A 17,030-nucleotide genomic window follows, 5' to 3' on the forward strand; every position below is an offset into this window, starting at 1 on the left:
TATGCTCTTCCTTTGGGACAGAAAGTGTATTAGTGGAGTCAATTATTTCAGCTGTTCACATTACCCAGCACCAGCAAACGTTTGAGTACGGCAAACAGCGTTTGCCTGCTAACTATTATGAAGTAGTAGTAGAATCACAGCACGCTTCCACCTGCAGTCCGACCGTGGGCCTGACTGCTGCACTTTCTTATGGTTGGTGGCCCTACTCTGACACATGCTCCAAGCAGCAGGGGCTCCTTTAAGAAAGGCTGACTGTGGTCTGTTAGACTGGTTAAACTGGGAAGCATTCTGCACGTATCTATGCAGAGTCAAACAGGCTGGGCAGTTTGAAAGGGCAAGCATATTCTTTTCGAACACTTCACTGATTCACTTTAGCGGAACAAGCGTGCTACTCTTAACCTAGCTAACGCCTCATGGCTAACTCTGAAACGGTATCACAGCAAATGGCAATCAGCTCCTGTTGACAAAAGTTACAGTGTTATGCAAGACCCACCCACACAAATACACAATGCAATTTCCCCACCCAAAGGACATTCACCAACCCCCTCCCCAACCCCCCCCCGCCCCTTTCTGGCCACCCCTCCCTCCCTCATAGGCCTGGCCGTGGGTTACCCAAGGTGAGGCACAGTGGAGAAGGTTCTCTGGGCTACAGAGGGCTTGTGTCCTCACCGTGATTTACGTGAATCGACACGACACCGTGTGTGTGCGTGTGCGTAATGTGTGTGTGCTTCCGTGCATTTGCAAGTCTGTGCATGTGTGTGTGTTTCTGTTTGAGTGTATGTCTGGCTGACTGTACAGGCTTTTACTGTAGTCCTTCATGAGTACAGAGAGGGAGTCTTGTTATAATAAGTCCAATTCAAGGTAAAGACAAACAAAATCGATAGATACCCGAGGTTATTATTAGATTCAAGATCAGTCCAGATACAGGAATGCACAGCCTGACTAGTAGGTGAGTAGAGGGGGCCGTGAGAGGTAGGGGGGGGATGCAAGAGTAAGCTGATTACTAACAGTAAGGTAGTAATCACAGGCACAGAGTCACTCTGGCTCTGGGAAAAGGACTCCTGTGCAAAGAGGGCATCGTTCACATCAGGTCACGTGGGGGACACCACGTTTCTCCTCATCTGAGGAGCTGCTAAACCTAGACAAGGAGGGCAATGTAGCATCTCTGAATTTACAGTAACGTGTCATAATTGTCAACTGACAGGTTTGTGATTGTCATGAAAAGACAGTGGATGTTCATTATGCAACAGACATGAAACGTTGCCCTCAAGAACAAGCTATATCAGCTTTAGATATAGTCTATATCGATATACAGTACCAGTCAAAAGTTTGGACACATTTTCCCATTCAATTGAACTTTTGACTGGTACTGTATATCTATATATCACTATTGAACATTTAACCTCTGCCTCATCACATTATCCAAGCCTGTAGACCTAGGATTGTTACATGTGAAGACCATTTAGGTGTTAATCACCAAGAAGTTTCAGTATTCAAAGATGAATCAACGACTAGAATGATTGAAATCAATCACAGGGTTGGAATTTGTGAGTCAGGGTTCTAAACACTCCTAATCTAGTTTTAGACTTTTGAATCTATGCAACATTTTGTTGTCTTTAGTCGCACCATCTCTGCACTCCGTCATGCATGTTTTAGAGACGCGGGTAATTAAGACCAAGACACAGACTTCGGGGCAGAGTCCAGCAAAGGAATGCACAAGTCAGTCCACCATAGCAGGAAACAAATCGACAGATTGTGTGAGAGAGGAAGACTGGAAGAGAGAGAGAGATATATGCCAGCAGGGGGAGTGTGCGGGGTGTGATGGTGGCGCCGTGTACGTCACTCGTGGCGAGATGCTTCTCCGGTGACTCCCCTGTCCCCAGCCCCTGGCCCCCCCATACCATCTCTGTCTGTCGCACCTCAAAGGCTGGCTCCCCCTCCTCCTCTCCCCCTTCGTCCTCCTCACCCATGTGGCAGCTCTGGAGAGAGAGAGAGAGAGAGAGAGAGAGAGAAGGGAAGAGAGAGAGAGAGAGAGGGGGGGGGGAGGGAGAGAGAGAAAGAGAGAGAGGGGGGGGGGAGAGGGAGAGAGAGAGAGAGAGAGAGAGAGAGAGAGAGAGAGAGAGAGAGAGAGAGAGAGAGAGAGAGAGAGAGAGAGAGAGAGAGAGAGAGAATGAAGGTTGGGGGGAAGAAGAGGGATAGTAAAGAGAGGAAAGTGGAAAAGAAGAATGGGGATGGAGGGAAGAGCTGTCGTTAGATCTCTTTAATGACAGCATAGTACACTGTGATGTCACATCCAGAAGAAAAACACTCACCTTTGCCATAATGTCAGCATATGACATATACAGGTGGTCAACATCCAGTTTACTGCAATGAAACAGCAAAAAACATGAAGCCTCTTTCTGACAACTGACGGAACAACCTCTATGGCTTAAACCTGCATGAGCTGCACGAGCTGTGCCCGTGTCCCACCTCTTCTCTGTGAGAGCCGTGCGGCTGAAATGAAGGATGAGCTGGTGGAGAGGGTCTGGCTTCGTCTCCGTCTCCTCCTCTTCCTCCTCCTCCTGCTCCATGGCTTTCTAAACATTGACAATGGGGGTAGGTGGGGGGGGTGGGGGGAAACATTTCTAGAATGTTCCTTCCCTTCTAGAATGTTCCCTCCCTTCTATTATAACGCCGCGAGTCGAGAGAGCTTACTGAGAGGTCGTCAATCATCCTGTCCTCAAAGGAGTAGCCCTCGTTCTCCAGCCAGTTACGCTTGTATCCGTTCAGGAACATGTTGGATCCTCTATGCCTGGTGGAGACAGAAGGAGAGAGGAACCCTAATTTAGAACCTTTAGTGGCTAATGGGTTTTGTGGACGGGTCCTTCATTGGCTGGAGAAGACCGTTACCTGTGGATAGAGTTAGGAAGTCAGGAAGTAAGGATAGAGAGTTAGGGCTGAGGAGGTAAGGATAGAGAGTTAGGGCTGAGGAGGTAAGGATAGAGAGTTACGGCTGAGGAGGTAAGGATAGAGAGTAAGGGCTGAGGAGGTTAGGATAGAGAGTTTGGGCTGAGGAGGTAAGGATAGAGAGTTAGGAGCAAAGAGGGAGATCCGTGTGAAGAAGAAAGGTGAGGCGAGAGTTACGGGTGAGGAAGGTCCTCACCTTGGGATATTGTAGAGTGGACTCATTCTGAAGCAGGCCACCACTGCTCTGCGACGCTGTTTGGACAGCAGCTTGTGCCACACCATCTTCTTCGACTTATACGGACGCTCCGTCTGTGAGAGACAAAGAGAGAAGGAAAGAGAGAAAGAAGGAAGGAAAGAGAGAAAGAAGAAGGAAAGAGAGAAAGAGAGAAGTAAACAGGGAAAGAGAGAAAATAGGAGTATAAAAGAGGTGGTTGGAGGCAGAGTGTTCCAGGCCTTGTTACTGTCATGGTTCATGGTGTGTGTGTGTGTGTGTGTGTGTGTGTGCTTCTACTCACCACCTCTATGTGGTAAAGGACAGCAGACACTTCCTGGACCCTCTTCACCACCTTCACTGGGTCTTCTGCGTCCTCGGCCCTCCCACATGTCTCCTTGTACAGGGCCATCTGCCAGCGCATGGAGGGGTCCTCCACCTACAGGGTCCCCAAGGCACAGTCATCAGCAGCTGCAGCTGCAGCACACCCTGCGCCCACACCACCGGCCCCACACACAAGCTGCTCCAGGAGGAAGCGATGGAGTGAGAGAGATACAGAGAGATCTTCTCACCTTGCCCTGCAGGTGAAGGTTGTTCTGCAGGAACTCCCTCACCTCCTCGTCCGTGTCTTTCTGCGAGAGAAAGTAAGGGAGAGCCAGTCAACATGATGAAATGACGACCCAAATGATGACCCTCCCTGGAGGGTCAAAGCTGGGAAGCTTTAGATCTATTATATCTTGACAGCCCAACGGTAACACAGCAGAAGGTCAGAAGCATTGTACCAGAGAGTATCTGATCTTAGCCAGGTTGATCAGTTCCTGGTCAGCCGGGGAGCACATGTTCAGGCCGATGGGCAGAAGCTTCTTCAAGGCCGCCACGATGAGGGAGGTCTGCACCGAGTAGCGGTCCCCCCTGCGCTTCTTCTTGGTACGCTCCACATCCGAGCCCCCAGCCTAGGGAGAGAGGGTGGGGTCAGACCGTACCATTCCAGTGGGTGTCAAACACCAACCTGATGTTACTGCGACCTGGATCAGAATGGGCGGAGTCTCATTAAAGATGTTCTGTTGTGGGGACTTACCTGTTGCAAATGTGATATATTTATTTTTCTATAAGTCCTCTTACTTATAAACACCAAAAAGTTGTCTAAAATTAGTTCATGATAGGGCTGTTATGAAAACAGGTCATAGTGATATTATAAAGTGAGTTGGTGTATGAATGTAGAAATAAATAGGGGGTGTTGGGGAAAGAAGTTACACCCCAAAAAACATGCGTCAAGTCAGAAGATGATTTAGAAACACTACAAATCCAACTCCATCTTCAAGTCACACTCTCGTCTCCAAAGTGCAGCTGGTGCTTATGGGGGTTAGCACGGATCGTGCTTGGGACAGTGCCACACGATGCTCTCTGTTAGTGGTGTAGTGTGGTGAAGCCCACCCCCAGCACAGCACCAGGAGCAGCACCAGGAGCAGCACCAGGAGCAGCACCAGGAGCAGCACCAGGAGCAGCACCAGGAGCAGCACCAGGAGCAGCACCAGGAGCAGCACCAGGAGCAGCACCAGGAGCAGCACCAGGAGCAGCACAACGCTACAGGGTTCAGCTCACAGTCCTCCTGTCCTGGATCATTACTGACTGCTGTCTGGCCTCTCAGCACCTTCCTCAGTGACTGGGCCGCGTGTGGGGGTGTGCGTTTGTTTGCAGCAGGGTCTGTGTGTGTGCGGTGTGTGTGTGCGGTGTGTGTGTGTGTCTTGTATAGACAGATAGTGAGGTGCTGCAGTGATCAGATAACAGAAGGTTTTCCAGTAATGACCAACTCACAACAGGGGAGAGGAGGTGAGCTCTTAGTGACATTCTAGTTGAATTAGAAAGGGAGGGGCAATATAAGGTATTTATTAGTGAATGTGATGGAGTTATAGCTGAAGATGATGAAGACTCTAATTCCCATGATGCACCAGCTGAATTTCCTGGTCATTGGTGGAGTGAGAGTGGATGGATTGGTGGTGAGGAGGGTTACGATACTGACGTTGTCATGGATTGTGATGGGGAATGTGACAGAACAGAGGCCCCCACCCTCCCCCCTCCACCCTTAACCCTGAACCCCCCCTGCCCAGGAACATCATCACCAAAACTGAAAAAATCAAACACAGCACCCTGAATCAGGGTAGGGTGTGCACAGCCTCGGCCAGGAGCCCGTCTGGAACCACCTGGAGGAAGGCAAACCAGTCAAACTCAGAGTGAGGGCGATGACACTCGGCTGCGGCAGGCATCACACTCCAGACTCAACTGGTCTGGTCTGTGGCCGCTGAGCCGAGCGCCATGGAAACCCCCACCGTCACGTCACGTCACTACAACCTACGGCAGAGAGCGTTCATCAAGCTGCTCCAGACCCCCACCTCTCACACACACACACACACACGACCGCTGCACGTGTGCGTGTGCATTTGTGCGTCAACATCAGGGTTTGGGTGTCGGCGCTTTGCAGCTGCGCACTAATCAGCGGGGGAGCTTGATGAACAGCAGCCCACTCCTCCCCAGGTGTGCCATGCCATCAGCACAGCGCTCGTGCACACACACAGTCTAACCTCTGCATCTCCGGACTAGCGGCCCCGCGCCGTCACCAACACAGAACACAGAGAGAGAACACAGTTAACACCATTCCTGCAGTACGCCTGAGACCAGAGGATGAAACCCGATTGGTCGCCTGGGACCAGGAAGTAGAGATGTTAAATGAATTCCGAAACACGTACATGGCCCCGCTATGGAACAGATCCTCAGGACTAGGAAGCATTAGAACATTTAAAAATGTTTGTTTAGAAAATAAGCAATACATTATTTACGTAAATGAAACCCTTAATATTTATGTTAGGTTTGTGGTGTGTGTGTGTCCAGTGTGTGTGTGTGTGTCATCTCTCACCTTGCTCATCTTGCTCTTACTGTCAGCAGTGAGGAAGGACATGTTGTTGATCTCGTTCATCACCACAAAGTTCTGCTCCTCACGCTTAAAGTTCTGAAGAATGAACGGAACAAAGAGGTGGGAAGACAGAGAACCGAAGAAGGAAAGAGGAGGGAGGGAGGGGGGGAGGGGGGGAGGGAGGGAGGGAGGGAGGGAGGGGGGGAGGGAGGGAGGGAGGGGGGGAGGGGAGGGAGGGAGGGAGGGGGGAAGGGGGGAGGGGGGGAGGGGGGAAGGGGGGGACTCACATGTGACTTGGACCAGAAGATGAAGACCTCTCCGACCATCCTGAAAAGGTCTTCTGCATCCGGGTCAGGACAGGTCAGCCATCGTGCCCTGTTACACAACACCACCCAGGTCATGTTACTTGCTGTTACACAACACCACCCAGGTCATGTTACCTGCTGTTACACAACACCACCCAGGTCATGTTACCAGCTGTTACACAACACCACCCAGGTCATGTTACCAGCTGTTACACAACACCACCCAGGTCATGTTACCAGCTGTTACACAACACCACCCAGGTCATGTTAACAGCTGTTACACAACACCACCCAGGTCATGTTACCAGCTGTTACACAACACCACCCAGGTCATGTTAACAGCTGTTACACAACACCACCCAGGTCATGTTAACAGCTGTTACACAACACCACCCAGGTCATGTTACCAGCTGTTACACAACACCACCCAGGTCATGTTACCTGCTGTTACACAACACCACCCAGGTCATGTTACTTGCTGTTACACAACACCACCCAGGTCATGTTACCTGCTGTTACACAACACCACCCAGGTCATGTTACCTGCTGTTACACAACACCACCCAGGTCATGTTACCAGCTGTTACACAACACCACCCAGGTCATGTTACCAGCTGTTACACAACACCACCCAGGTCATGTTAACAGCTGTTACACAACACCACCCAGGTCATGTTAACAGCTGTTACACAACACCACCCAGGTCATGTTACCAGCTGTTACACAACACCACCCAGGTCATGTTACCAGCTGTTACACAACACCACCCAGGTCATGTTACCTGCTGTTACACAACACCACCCAGGTCATGTTACCTGCTGTTACACAACACCACCCAGGTCATGTTAACAGCTGTTACACAACACCACCCAGGTCATGTTAACAGCTGTTACACAACACCACCCAGGTCATGTTACCTGCTGTTACACAACACCACCCAGGTCATGTTAACAGCTGTTACACAACACCACCCAGGTCATGTTACCAGCTGTTAGACAACACCACCCAGGTCATGTTAACAGGGCTTATATGGAAATGTGTTTTAATGTGTTTAAGGGGATAGGGTCTGTATATTCAGATCTTGTTTCTGAGTTCGTTGGTCTGATGCATTCATTCATTCATTTATTGATGTATTTAATGACGCGTCCTCCATCTTATTTCAGTGCATCATCCTGTGATGTCACGAGCGTGTCACAATGCCCTTTCTCAGAACAGGTACTGTATACAGAATGTTTAATTTAAATGTTTAATCGTTTCCATGGCAATTAAGATTTTGAGAGACAAAGTCAGAAAAGTTCCTTCATATCACAACTGCCTTGCGAATAGTACAGCCCACTTCAAGTTTTTTTCCCTCTCCAAGATGTCGAGTCCACCTAGAATTACCGAAATAATGTCCTTGAAAATGAAGGCCACGTCTCCAGGCTTCAGAGAACCTCAGACTCTGCATCTGGAACTTTACAACCTGGGGATCATGCCTTTGAGGACGTCCCAAGGAGTGCGCTTGTTCTCCATGCTCAAGCATGCCTTCATGCCACAAGTTGTAGGCTGTGGAAATCTCGACTACACAGTACCAACCTTTTGGTACGGGCCTGGCACTGGCTTCTGCCACCACAACGAGAACGAGGAACCTCATTTCCTGCCACACGCTCACCGCCTCCCCTACCGCCACAACAACATCGTCTATCCCATACCCCTCCACCCTGACAACTACCGCTGGCTGGTGCTTCAGGCCAACCCTGGGACTCATGTCCTGGCCAATCGGGACTTCCCGTTCCTGGTCTGCTCCCCAATCTTCAGCAGTCGCGGGGATCTCGTGGAGGACAAGTGGAGGCTCTCGCACTACGATAGAGACGGCCGTCTGGGCTTGTCCCTAATGTGTCACATGAGGCTCCGCCCAGGAGGAAGGGCCGGCCGCGCAGCAGCAGAGCCTTCTGGGACGGCGGAGTCGCCTCAGAGCGCCTCCCGCGGTCAGAGGAAGAGGAAGGCCGACGCCGAGAGCTGCGGAGACTCCGCCCCCAAGAGGAAGTCCCTGCGCTTGTGAGGAGCCCCTGGTGGCCGTGGCAACGCGGAGGGGCGTTGGCGAGGGATCCGTCAGGGTCTCCAAGCTCCGGGGTTCTGTGTGTGGCTTGACATGCAGACCAGAGCAGCATCGGACTGGGCCTCCGAGAGGTGCCACCTCCCATGGCTGCCAGCGCTACTTCCGAACATCTTTTCATAAAAGTGAGCTTTATCGAAAAGAAATGACTCCTCTCTGTAACTGTCCAGATATAACCTCCTCTTCTGGTATTCAAACCCTGTCATTCAGTTTGTATGATGGTGTGAGTGGGTATGAGTACGCCAGAGACCAGGCATGGCTAACCCTCTGGTACCTGTTGTTGTCCACGTAGCGGATGAGGAGGGGGTAGAGGGCGTAGAGGTCTCTGCAGAGCACGGCGAACTCGTCCCTGATGGTGCCCTCCTCGCTGTCCACCTCCGTCTTGCCCTCCAGACGCAGGTGGTCCTCCTCCGCCACCACCTTCCCCGCACGCTTCTTCAGCTTCTCCATGGTGGGGATGAAGTGGGACTTGAGCATCTCGGGCATGGCCCTGCTCACGATGGGCTGAGAGAACACTGACACACACACACACACACACACACACACACACACACACAGGGGTCATTGTCAAAGATTAAATCCATCAAGGTCCTCGACCTGGTTGAACTAAATATAATAACAATGTCTTAAGGGTGAAGTTTTCAATTCAATCCAAAACATTTAATATGGTCTATCATGTCATGAAAGGAAATTCAAAAAGAGCTCACACACAGTCTCGAACCCACACCCCCTATGACCTTGACGTGACGCGGGACTGAGCAAACACACACTCACCTGCCAGCCTCTTCATCCAGGAGGCCTCGTCGATGCCCAGGTTGTTGACCACGATCTTCATGATGCTGCCCAGCAGCTGGTTGAGTTGTTCAGAGGTGACGTTGGTGCAGATCTGGTCCTCCAGGTCGGGGAAGTTCTCCAGGCCCCTCTCCCACCAGCGGGGAAGGTAGTTGCACAGCATGGGCAGGGTGATCTCGATCACGTGGGGCATCTCGGTGTAGCGGGCACCAGACTCGGCCAGGTGCCCGATCTCCTTCATCAAAACTTCCAGCTCTGGGATGTCTGTGCACAGCTCTTCCACCTGGTTAGGAAGGCCCAGAACTGAGGAGGAAATTAGAGTGAATAAGATCAGGGATTCGATAACACGCCTTCAAATGTGGGCACTGGACAGAGTGGACTACAAGATATATACGTTACATCATACAAATGAAGACATGAAGAGAGGGGGGGGGCGAGAGAGGTTGAGGTGACTCACTGGCTCTCTCCCGGGGGGTCTTGGTTGTGTACACAGAGTAGGCGTTGAACTCGTTGAGCGCAGGCTCCAGGTAGGCCACAGGCATGGCTGCAGCCAGGTGGGCCAGACACTCTCCCAGGGCTGGCCTCTGTCTGCAGGACACACACACAAACAACAGCATCACCGCCTCACACTGGACACCCACACCTCTACAGCCACACACACACACACCTCATCTCCAGCAGACAGAGAAAGCACGTCTACTTACTTCTCTGCATGTGGAGTCTTCACAGTGCCCAGAGAGTAGATACTGCACATGATGCGGTAGCATGATATCTGCAAGTCATCCACTGGGGGGGTGAGTGAGTGAAAGAGGGGGGAGAGAGAGAGAGAGAGAGAGGGGGGGGGGGAGAGAGAGAGAGAGAGAGAGAGAGAGAGAGAGAGAGGGGGGGGGAGAAGAGAGAGAGAGAGAGAGAGAGGAGGGGGGAGAAGAGAGAGAGAGAGAGAGAGGGGGGGGGGAGAGAGAGAGAGAGAGAGAGAGGGGGGGGAGAAGAGAGAGAGAGAGAGAGAGAGAGAGAGGGGGGGTGAGAAGAGAGAGAGAGAGAGAGAGAGAGAGGGGGGGGAGAAGAGAGAGAGAGGGGGGGGGAGAGAGAGAGAGAGAGAGAGAGAGAGAGAGAGAGAGAGAGAGACGTGTAGAGACAGCATTAAAATAGTCTGGGTTCACGTCTTTGATTTTTGCTTTAATGTGAGGCCAACTCACGGATGACATCATCTCCAAACTGGTGCTGGGCGATGTGGTCGAACAGGGAGGTGAGCACCGGAAGCAACGCAATGGTGGTGTAGTTGATGTTCTGGGACACGCCCTTCACCTGCACACACACACACACACACACACCTCAGTGTACCGCCCAGGGTGAAACTACTCACATAGACGACAGAGGGGATGGACCTCACCTGGTTCCGACTGGACACCTTGCCCAGTTTGAGGTTCTCCACCATCTTCTCAATATCGTCGGCAGCGCTCTCAAAGAACTGCCGCAGCCCTGCCTTCACAATCTCAGGGCCGGATTTCATTACCGTCCTAGGAGTCGAGACATAGAGGTGATACACCAGCTTGGAGGGAGAGACAGAGACTTATAACATCTGTGGGATGTTATAAGATGTAATAAATGTTGCTATAAAAAGGACCCAGCTCCATCCAGTGGAGGTGAGTATACTACCTGGCATCCAGTGACCGTGCCAAGATGTGCAGACAGTTGACCACTGCAGTAGCGTCCGTTCCTGAAGATCAAACAGAGCCGCTTCGTTACCACGGTAACACCGACACTGACGTTAACACCCCCCCCCCCCCCAACAACAGTAACCATCCCCAAACCTGTATCACACATACACACGCAAGTATGCGACAAAATACACTAGACAACGTTAAACAAAACGACTTGGATTAATAACAACAAAATATCTGCTTTAACGATGGTTTCCCCCAATAACGGTGCCATCCCAACGACGGTGTCGTTCTGTGGGAGTGATGTCACGCTGCTATGGTGGTGGATGGAGGAACGCGGGTGAAGCGCCTACAGAGGTGCCTCAGGTCAGCCAATCACAACACGCCGTGGGGGAGCCAACCAAGCGGCTCCAGCAGTGACACAAACACTCATGCTGCTTCTCTGCACTGCCAGTGACCACAGGACGCCCAGAGCTACGCAGGGCTACACAGAGCTACACAGAGCTGACAGACGAGAGGAAGAGCAGCTAGGACAACCAGGCAGAGCAGAAGCAGAGCGAGAGTAGGGAGAGGATGGTTAGAAAAGGAGGGTGAGCAGGAGGGGGGGGGGGGTGAGGATTAAACCAGAAGATGGAAAGCTGAAGAGAGTGGAGACAGAGGGTGGAAGTGTTAGCCCATCGTGCAGGTTTCCTTACCAAAGAGAGAAACTCTGTGTCTCACCAGAGCTGCCAACTTACAGAAGATACTGGGGGAGGGGGAGAGAAGGGGGGAGGGAGGGAGGGGAGGGAGGGAGGGGAGGGAGGGGAGCATGTAGGGCAGGAAAGATGGAGGAGTAGGGAGGGAGGGTGGGGGTCAAAGCAAAAAGGGAGGTCAAGGAAATTAAGGAGGTTTCAACAGAGTGAGGAAAAGAGATGGAGGGGTAGAAGGAGAGCTGCAAACAGGTACTGACACAAGCCAGATATCGGATTCAAAGTTTATGGTACACACAGTTTACATTACACACACCTGAAGGACCGTCATGGAGAAAAAGGGATTATCCTCAGTGGAACGGTTTGGTGACTGTTTAGACACTGACCTCGCTATCATTTCTTTCTCCTTATTGGATGAGATGCCTCCACTGCCCAGGATCTTAGCAGGCGTAGACAGGAAATACAGACAGTGGTTCTTGAAGTACTGGTTCACTAGCGGCAACAGAATCTAGGATGCGGACAAACAGAGAGGCAGACAATTTGAGAAGTAGCCATTATGTTACGTGGTTGAATGCAACAAGTCTTAATGGAGGCAAAAGCACACAAAAAAATGCTTTGATTTATGGTGTTCGTAATTCATGATACAGTTGTTTCCAAAAGCTGTTTCACAGTCTGCTAGTCTGGGTAATGTAGTGTTCCTGCTGAAGTGTTCCTGCTGTTACTGTCTCACTTTGGCAAAGAACTTGATCTCCTGTTCATGTGGCGACTTTTCCACCCTGCCACTGCTAACCACAGCCTCTGAGGACAGAGACAGAGACAACCACATCAACCAAGGACGGTACAGCACCGGAACTGAGCGTGTTCTGGACGTTTCTATCCCCCTACTCCCACGCACAACAGTACCGAGATGGGCAATGAACTCCTGGGCGATGTCCATCCACTTGAGGAGCTTCTGGAGGAAGCCGTAGGCAAAACGCTTCTCGATGGAGGAGATGTCTTGCTCCATGTCCTTCAGGCCCCTGAGGAACAAAGAGAGAGAGAGATAGAGAGAGAGGGGGGGAGAGGGAGAGAGAGAAGGGGGGGGGACAGACAGAGACAGAGAGAGAGAGAGGGGGGGGGACAGACAGAGACAGAGAGAGAGAGAGAGAGAGAGAGAGAGAGAGAGAGAGAGAGAGAGAGAGAGAGAGAGAGAGAGAGAGAGAGAGAGAGAGAGAGAGAGAGAGGAAGAGAGAGAGAGGAAGAGAGAGAGAGGAAGAGAGTGGAGGTGAAGGCTTGAACCTTTTCCTGTTCACATGGGCTTTATAGAGGAGGAGTCTCGGTACCTGGTGACAGCAAAGCCATTCATCTGCAGGAACTTGAGCAGGTCCTGGGCCTTCTCTCTGTCCCTGGCCTTCTCCTTGGCCGTCAAGGTGTCGTAGGGCACCAGCAAGGGGTGGGTGCCGCCCCCTAAACAAGCCACAGAGCTTGAAATAACAACACACTCAGAGCACACGACGACACCCGACAGAAAAGATCATTTTCACTCGCACCTTTATCCTGGAGTTCCATCTTCTTCTTTCGGCCCCAGGTGTTGTGGTAGTTTTCAGCCAGCTGTTCAGCCATGGACTGGAGAGAGGGAGAACGAGTGAGGATATTGTGTATCTGCAATGTCGTGTCGTGTCAAGTCATGGTGTGTCACGTACCTGCAGTTCCCTGGAGAGGGCCATAGCAGAGATGTCCACAGGCTGAGGGCTGTAGCCATGGCTGGGGTCGTATGTAGCCTGCAGAGACAAGCCACACCCAAACATAGCACCAGCAGCTGCGCTGTATTCCAAAGGAACACTGATGGTTTGAAACTTCCACAGAGGCATTTGTCCCTGTTTACCTGAGCCGTCTGGGAGATCTTGCGGGAGGAGGTGGTAGGCTTCACCACCTCTACCTCTCCATCCCTGGCCTTCTCCAGGGTCCACTCCCAAGCCAGCATAGCCTTGATGGACTCCTTGATGGGCCAGCGGTAGATCTCCTTGTCCTGTACCACACAGAAATTAATAAAAAAAAAAAAAACATGAATTGAACCGTACATATATAGGAAATACTGCATGTAGAAGAGAAGACAATTATTATTATTATTATTTTCCTGAAAGATGCTCACCTTCTCAGAGAAGGTCTTGTAGGGGCGGAGCATGGGGTGTGTCTTGGCATTTTCATCCAACACTTCTCCATAGGTCCAGTTGCTCTGAATCTGAAAACAGACACAGGATTATCCTGACGATCATCATACTCCAGAACACTGGCCTGGACTCTGTGGAGGACACAAGGACAGACTGACCTTTTCAAAAGCCCACTTGTCATGAGTGTGCTCTGCAAATTTGTTGATGAAGGGGTCCAGTCTCTCTGGGATGATGGTGCTGCAATGGGACAATCACAGGATCAATGCCAGGTGTTTTGGTAATGCACCATGTCTGTTTTTATACATGTTAATGATTGTTATCATGGCTTACTTGGTGGTCTCCACAGGTTTGGGGTCAAAATTGCCTTCAGCATCCACTGAGGCCTTTTTCTCAGTGTTGGAACAGAAGCTGGCATCGACATAGTCAGGTGGAATAGCGCCTGCGATGGCACAGATGCAGGGCATGGCGATCTTGAACAGCTCGGCATCGAATTTCTGGAACGTAGAAGGAGAAAGGGGAGCAAGGAGAGAGACAGATACGTAAGACAGGAATGACCCCCAGTTAATGCTAGTAGAGTCGACCTAGCCCAGGAGTATGTTGGGTGGAATCCCATGCTGTTGGAAGGAGAGCATTGCATCACATTTATATTTAGTCATTTAGCAGACGCTCTGATCCAGAGCGCTTTACAGTAAGTACAGGGACATTCCCCCCAAGGCAAGTAGGGTGAAGTGCGTGCCCAAGGACACAACGTCATTTGGCACAGCCGGGGAATCGAACCAGCAACCTTCTGATTAATACCCCGATCCCCTAACCGCTCAGCCGAGCAGATGCCCACCTTGTGCGCCAGAGACTCGAAGATGCCCCAGAAGAGTTTGCGCGAGAGGTGAAGCTCCTCCTCTGAAGTCACCCCGAAGTTGGCCCAGCCATTGGGGAGGCAGTAGTACTTCCAACAACGCTCGTAGTGATTGGTCAACAGCTGAAACCAAACACAGAAACAGAGTTACGATACCCCTGGGCTTTGTCGTGCGCGCTGAACGACAAATAAAATGGCGCGGCGGCGTCGGGTTTTAAGGAGAAGCAACGCGCTTCCCCGGCGTCATAGAGACGACCGCTCTCCCGCACCTTGAGGGGCATCTTGGCGTACTCGTTGAGGATGGGCACGTCGAACACCAGTCTCCTGAGCAGGTGCTGGAGCATGGAGGGTAGGAGGTACCTGCAGAGGAACACAGTTGGAGCACACCGGACCAACGACCAGACCGGAGCACTACAGAGGACCTAGCTAAGGCTAGCACTTGTGTGTGTGGGTTATGTGGAAGCTCTCCTGGTTAGTAGTGGGCGAGGGCCGTGCGGCTGACCTGCAGAGGGACATCAGGCACTCCTCGATGACGTCCCTCTGGGCCTTGGTGAGGGCGCGGCCGCGGGACAGCCGGTAGATGGTGTGCAGCATGGAGTCGATCATGATGGCGCGGTGGTCCGTGCCGGCGAACAGAGGCGCGCACTTGGTGAGCAGGGGCAGCACGGCGGAGCACAGGTAGCGGTTCAGAGCCAGAGCCATCTCAGTGGTGCTGAACGCCAACTAGAGGCCAGGGAGGGAGGGAGGGAGCATTTGAGAGTTTGCTGAGAACACATCAACCACTGACATCTTTTTACACCGAAAAGGCCAAGGAAATCGACTCTGTTAACATTTACATTTAGTCATTTAGCAGACGCTCTTATCCAGAGCGACTTAGAGTAAGTACAGGAACATTCTCCCTGAGGCAAGTAGGGTGAAGTGCCTTGCCCAAGTACACAATGTCATTTCACACGGCCGGGCAAACCGAACCGGCAACCTTCTGATTAATAGCCGGATTCCCTAACCGCTCAGCCACCTGACCCCCACGTTACCCTCCGGGTTCTTCCAGTGTGAGGCTCACCGTGTCCAGGGATGCTGCGGCCCTCATGTCGGGCAGGAAGCCCACCTCCAACACGTGGAGCAGGAAGTCCTGGTTATCGATACCGTACACTCTGTCCAGGAACAGCACCATGGAAGCCTTGTGGTCTGGACAGAAGCTGGCTGACATCTTAGGCTCGATGGTGTGTCCGTCTGTCAATAGATCGAGACAGAGAGAGATCTGTACACTGAACATACAGCACAGCACAAAGAGCAGCTCTATAAATATATCATGTATAAAGAGGTAACATACATTGAGAGCTATAATACTACTAATAATATCCAGCAGCTCTGTTTCAAACCTTTGCCAAAGGCAGGGATCTGGACAGCCAGACTGATGACTCCCACCAGGTCCTCTATGGGCACCAGAGACCTCAGGATGGCCCTGATCCTCAGAGCCTCCCCCTTACCCGCTTGGATCAACTGTGGACAAACAGCAGTCAGTCACTCCCGTGAAGAAACGTGTCCCCTCTTCCCTCCAGACTTAAAAAAGGGGATGGTCGGCCTCTCTGCTTACATGCATTTCAGGGGCGCATCTGCCCAGCAGATCGATGAGGGCAGAGTAGAAGGACATGATGGCGTTGCCCAGATGGATACGATTCTCCTCAGGCTGCTCCTCGCCACCGTACCTACCGGACGTGTAGAAGAACACCCAAATGTAAATAACACCCAGGTTCCCCCCTAATGTGTCTCTACTGAGTAGACCAATAAAGGCTTCAACTCATAAAAGAGAGATATGTCTTTCTGGCTTGGCCTGCACAATTGATCGAATTTAAATCACGATTTGGGATTTCCAAGATCTAATTCACGTGATCGAGCGATATTTAAAATGCGTCATTCCGTTCATAGCATCAACGTTTTTTGTTGTTGTTTTTTCTTCCTAAAATGGACCTCTTTTATTTTTAAGCAATAATTTGTAATTTAGAAGGAATGTAGCACAATATGGATGTTAAAGCAGTTATAATTGGCCTATGTGACAATAAAATTTGTTTTGGCTAAAATCAACAAATAATCGTGATAATTAATCGTGATCTGAATATTGATCAAAATAATCGTGATTATCATTTCGGCCATAATCGCGTAGCCCTATCTCTGTGTATACTGAAACAGTGCTGTTCTGAGGGAGATCCTACATGGGGAAGCGCCTGTCCTTCTTCACCGTGGGCCCGTCCCTGGCCGGGTCCTCGGAGATCTTGATGGCCTCCTCGATGGCGGCCAGCAGGCCGGCGCCCCCCTCCCCTCGCAGGGCGGGGCCGAAGCACTCGGGGCGTCGGATGAGCAGGCGCACCACCACGTTGGCGTTTTCCTCCACGCTCTCTCCTGCGAGGAGGAGACACGCGGCG

The 17,030-nt window shown here is 51.4% G+C and overlaps 1 protein-coding gene across 4 annotated transcripts in view; it reads right to left on the reverse strand.

Moving 5' to 3' along the window:
• The window catches only part of ryr1b (ryanodine receptor 1b (skeletal)), a 61,511-nt gene that overhangs the window by 15,356 nt on the left and 29,125 nt on the right, over positions 1-17,030 (reverse strand). For 2 of the 4 annotated variants that reach the window (XM_084673487.1, XM_084673486.1), the window contains exons 45-80: positions 16,821-17,007; positions 16,205-16,316; positions 15,990-16,110; positions 15,671-15,840; positions 15,113-15,333; positions 14,880-14,970; positions 14,593-14,733; positions 14,088-14,251; positions 13,916-13,994; positions 13,739-13,828; positions 13,472-13,615; positions 13,290-13,367; positions 13,137-13,212; positions 12,930-13,053; positions 12,511-12,626; positions 12,338-12,405; positions 11,994-12,115; positions 11,614-11,663; positions 10,914-10,974; positions 10,648-10,774; positions 10,454-10,562; positions 9,962-10,043; positions 9,715-9,845; positions 9,240-9,560; positions 8,740-8,980; positions 6,353-6,440; positions 6,069-6,161; positions 5,737-5,751; positions 3,940-4,110; positions 3,730-3,789; positions 3,462-3,596; positions 3,143-3,255; positions 2,695-2,791; positions 2,470-2,576; positions 2,313-2,364; positions 1,920-1,979 (exon numbers count right to left, since the gene is read on the reverse strand). In XM_084673487.1, coding sequence (XP_084529613.1) covers positions 1,920-1,979; positions 2,313-2,364; positions 2,470-2,576; positions 2,695-2,791; positions 3,143-3,255; positions 3,462-3,596; positions 3,730-3,789; positions 3,940-4,110; positions 5,737-5,751; positions 6,069-6,161; positions 6,353-6,440; positions 8,740-8,980; positions 9,240-9,560; positions 9,715-9,845; positions 9,962-10,043; positions 10,454-10,562; positions 10,648-10,774; positions 10,914-10,974; positions 11,614-11,663; positions 11,994-12,115; positions 12,338-12,405; positions 12,511-12,626; positions 12,930-13,053; positions 13,137-13,212; positions 13,290-13,367; positions 13,472-13,615; positions 13,739-13,828; positions 13,916-13,994; positions 14,088-14,251; positions 14,593-14,733; positions 14,880-14,970; positions 15,113-15,333; positions 15,671-15,840; positions 15,990-16,110; positions 16,205-16,316; positions 16,821-17,007 — 4,217 coding nt within the window. Of the gene's footprint in view, positions 1-1,901; positions 1,980-2,312; positions 2,365-2,469; positions 2,577-2,694; positions 2,792-3,142; positions 3,256-3,461; positions 3,597-3,729; positions 3,790-3,939; positions 4,111-5,736; positions 5,752-6,068; positions 6,162-6,352; positions 6,441-8,739; positions 8,981-9,239; positions 9,561-9,714; positions 9,846-9,961; positions 10,044-10,453; positions 10,563-10,647; positions 10,775-10,913; positions 10,975-11,613; positions 11,664-11,993; positions 12,116-12,337; positions 12,406-12,510; positions 12,627-12,929; positions 13,054-13,136; positions 13,213-13,289; positions 13,368-13,471; positions 13,616-13,738; positions 13,829-13,915; positions 13,995-14,087; positions 14,252-14,592; positions 14,734-14,879; positions 14,971-15,112; positions 15,334-15,670; positions 15,841-15,989; positions 16,111-16,204; positions 16,317-16,820; positions 17,008-17,030 lie in introns of all 4 variants that reach the window. The other 2 variants (XM_084673485.1, XM_084673484.1) reach the window with 1 other exon arrangement.

Source organism: Hypomesus nipponensis, chromosome 15 (assembly GCF_054491055.1).
Source record: "Hypomesus nipponensis isolate SF chromosome 15, ASM5449105v1, whole genome shotgun sequence".
In the NCBI taxonomy this organism is placed as follows: domain Eukaryota; kingdom Metazoa; phylum Chordata; class Actinopteri; order Osmeriformes; family Osmeridae; genus Hypomesus; species Hypomesus nipponensis.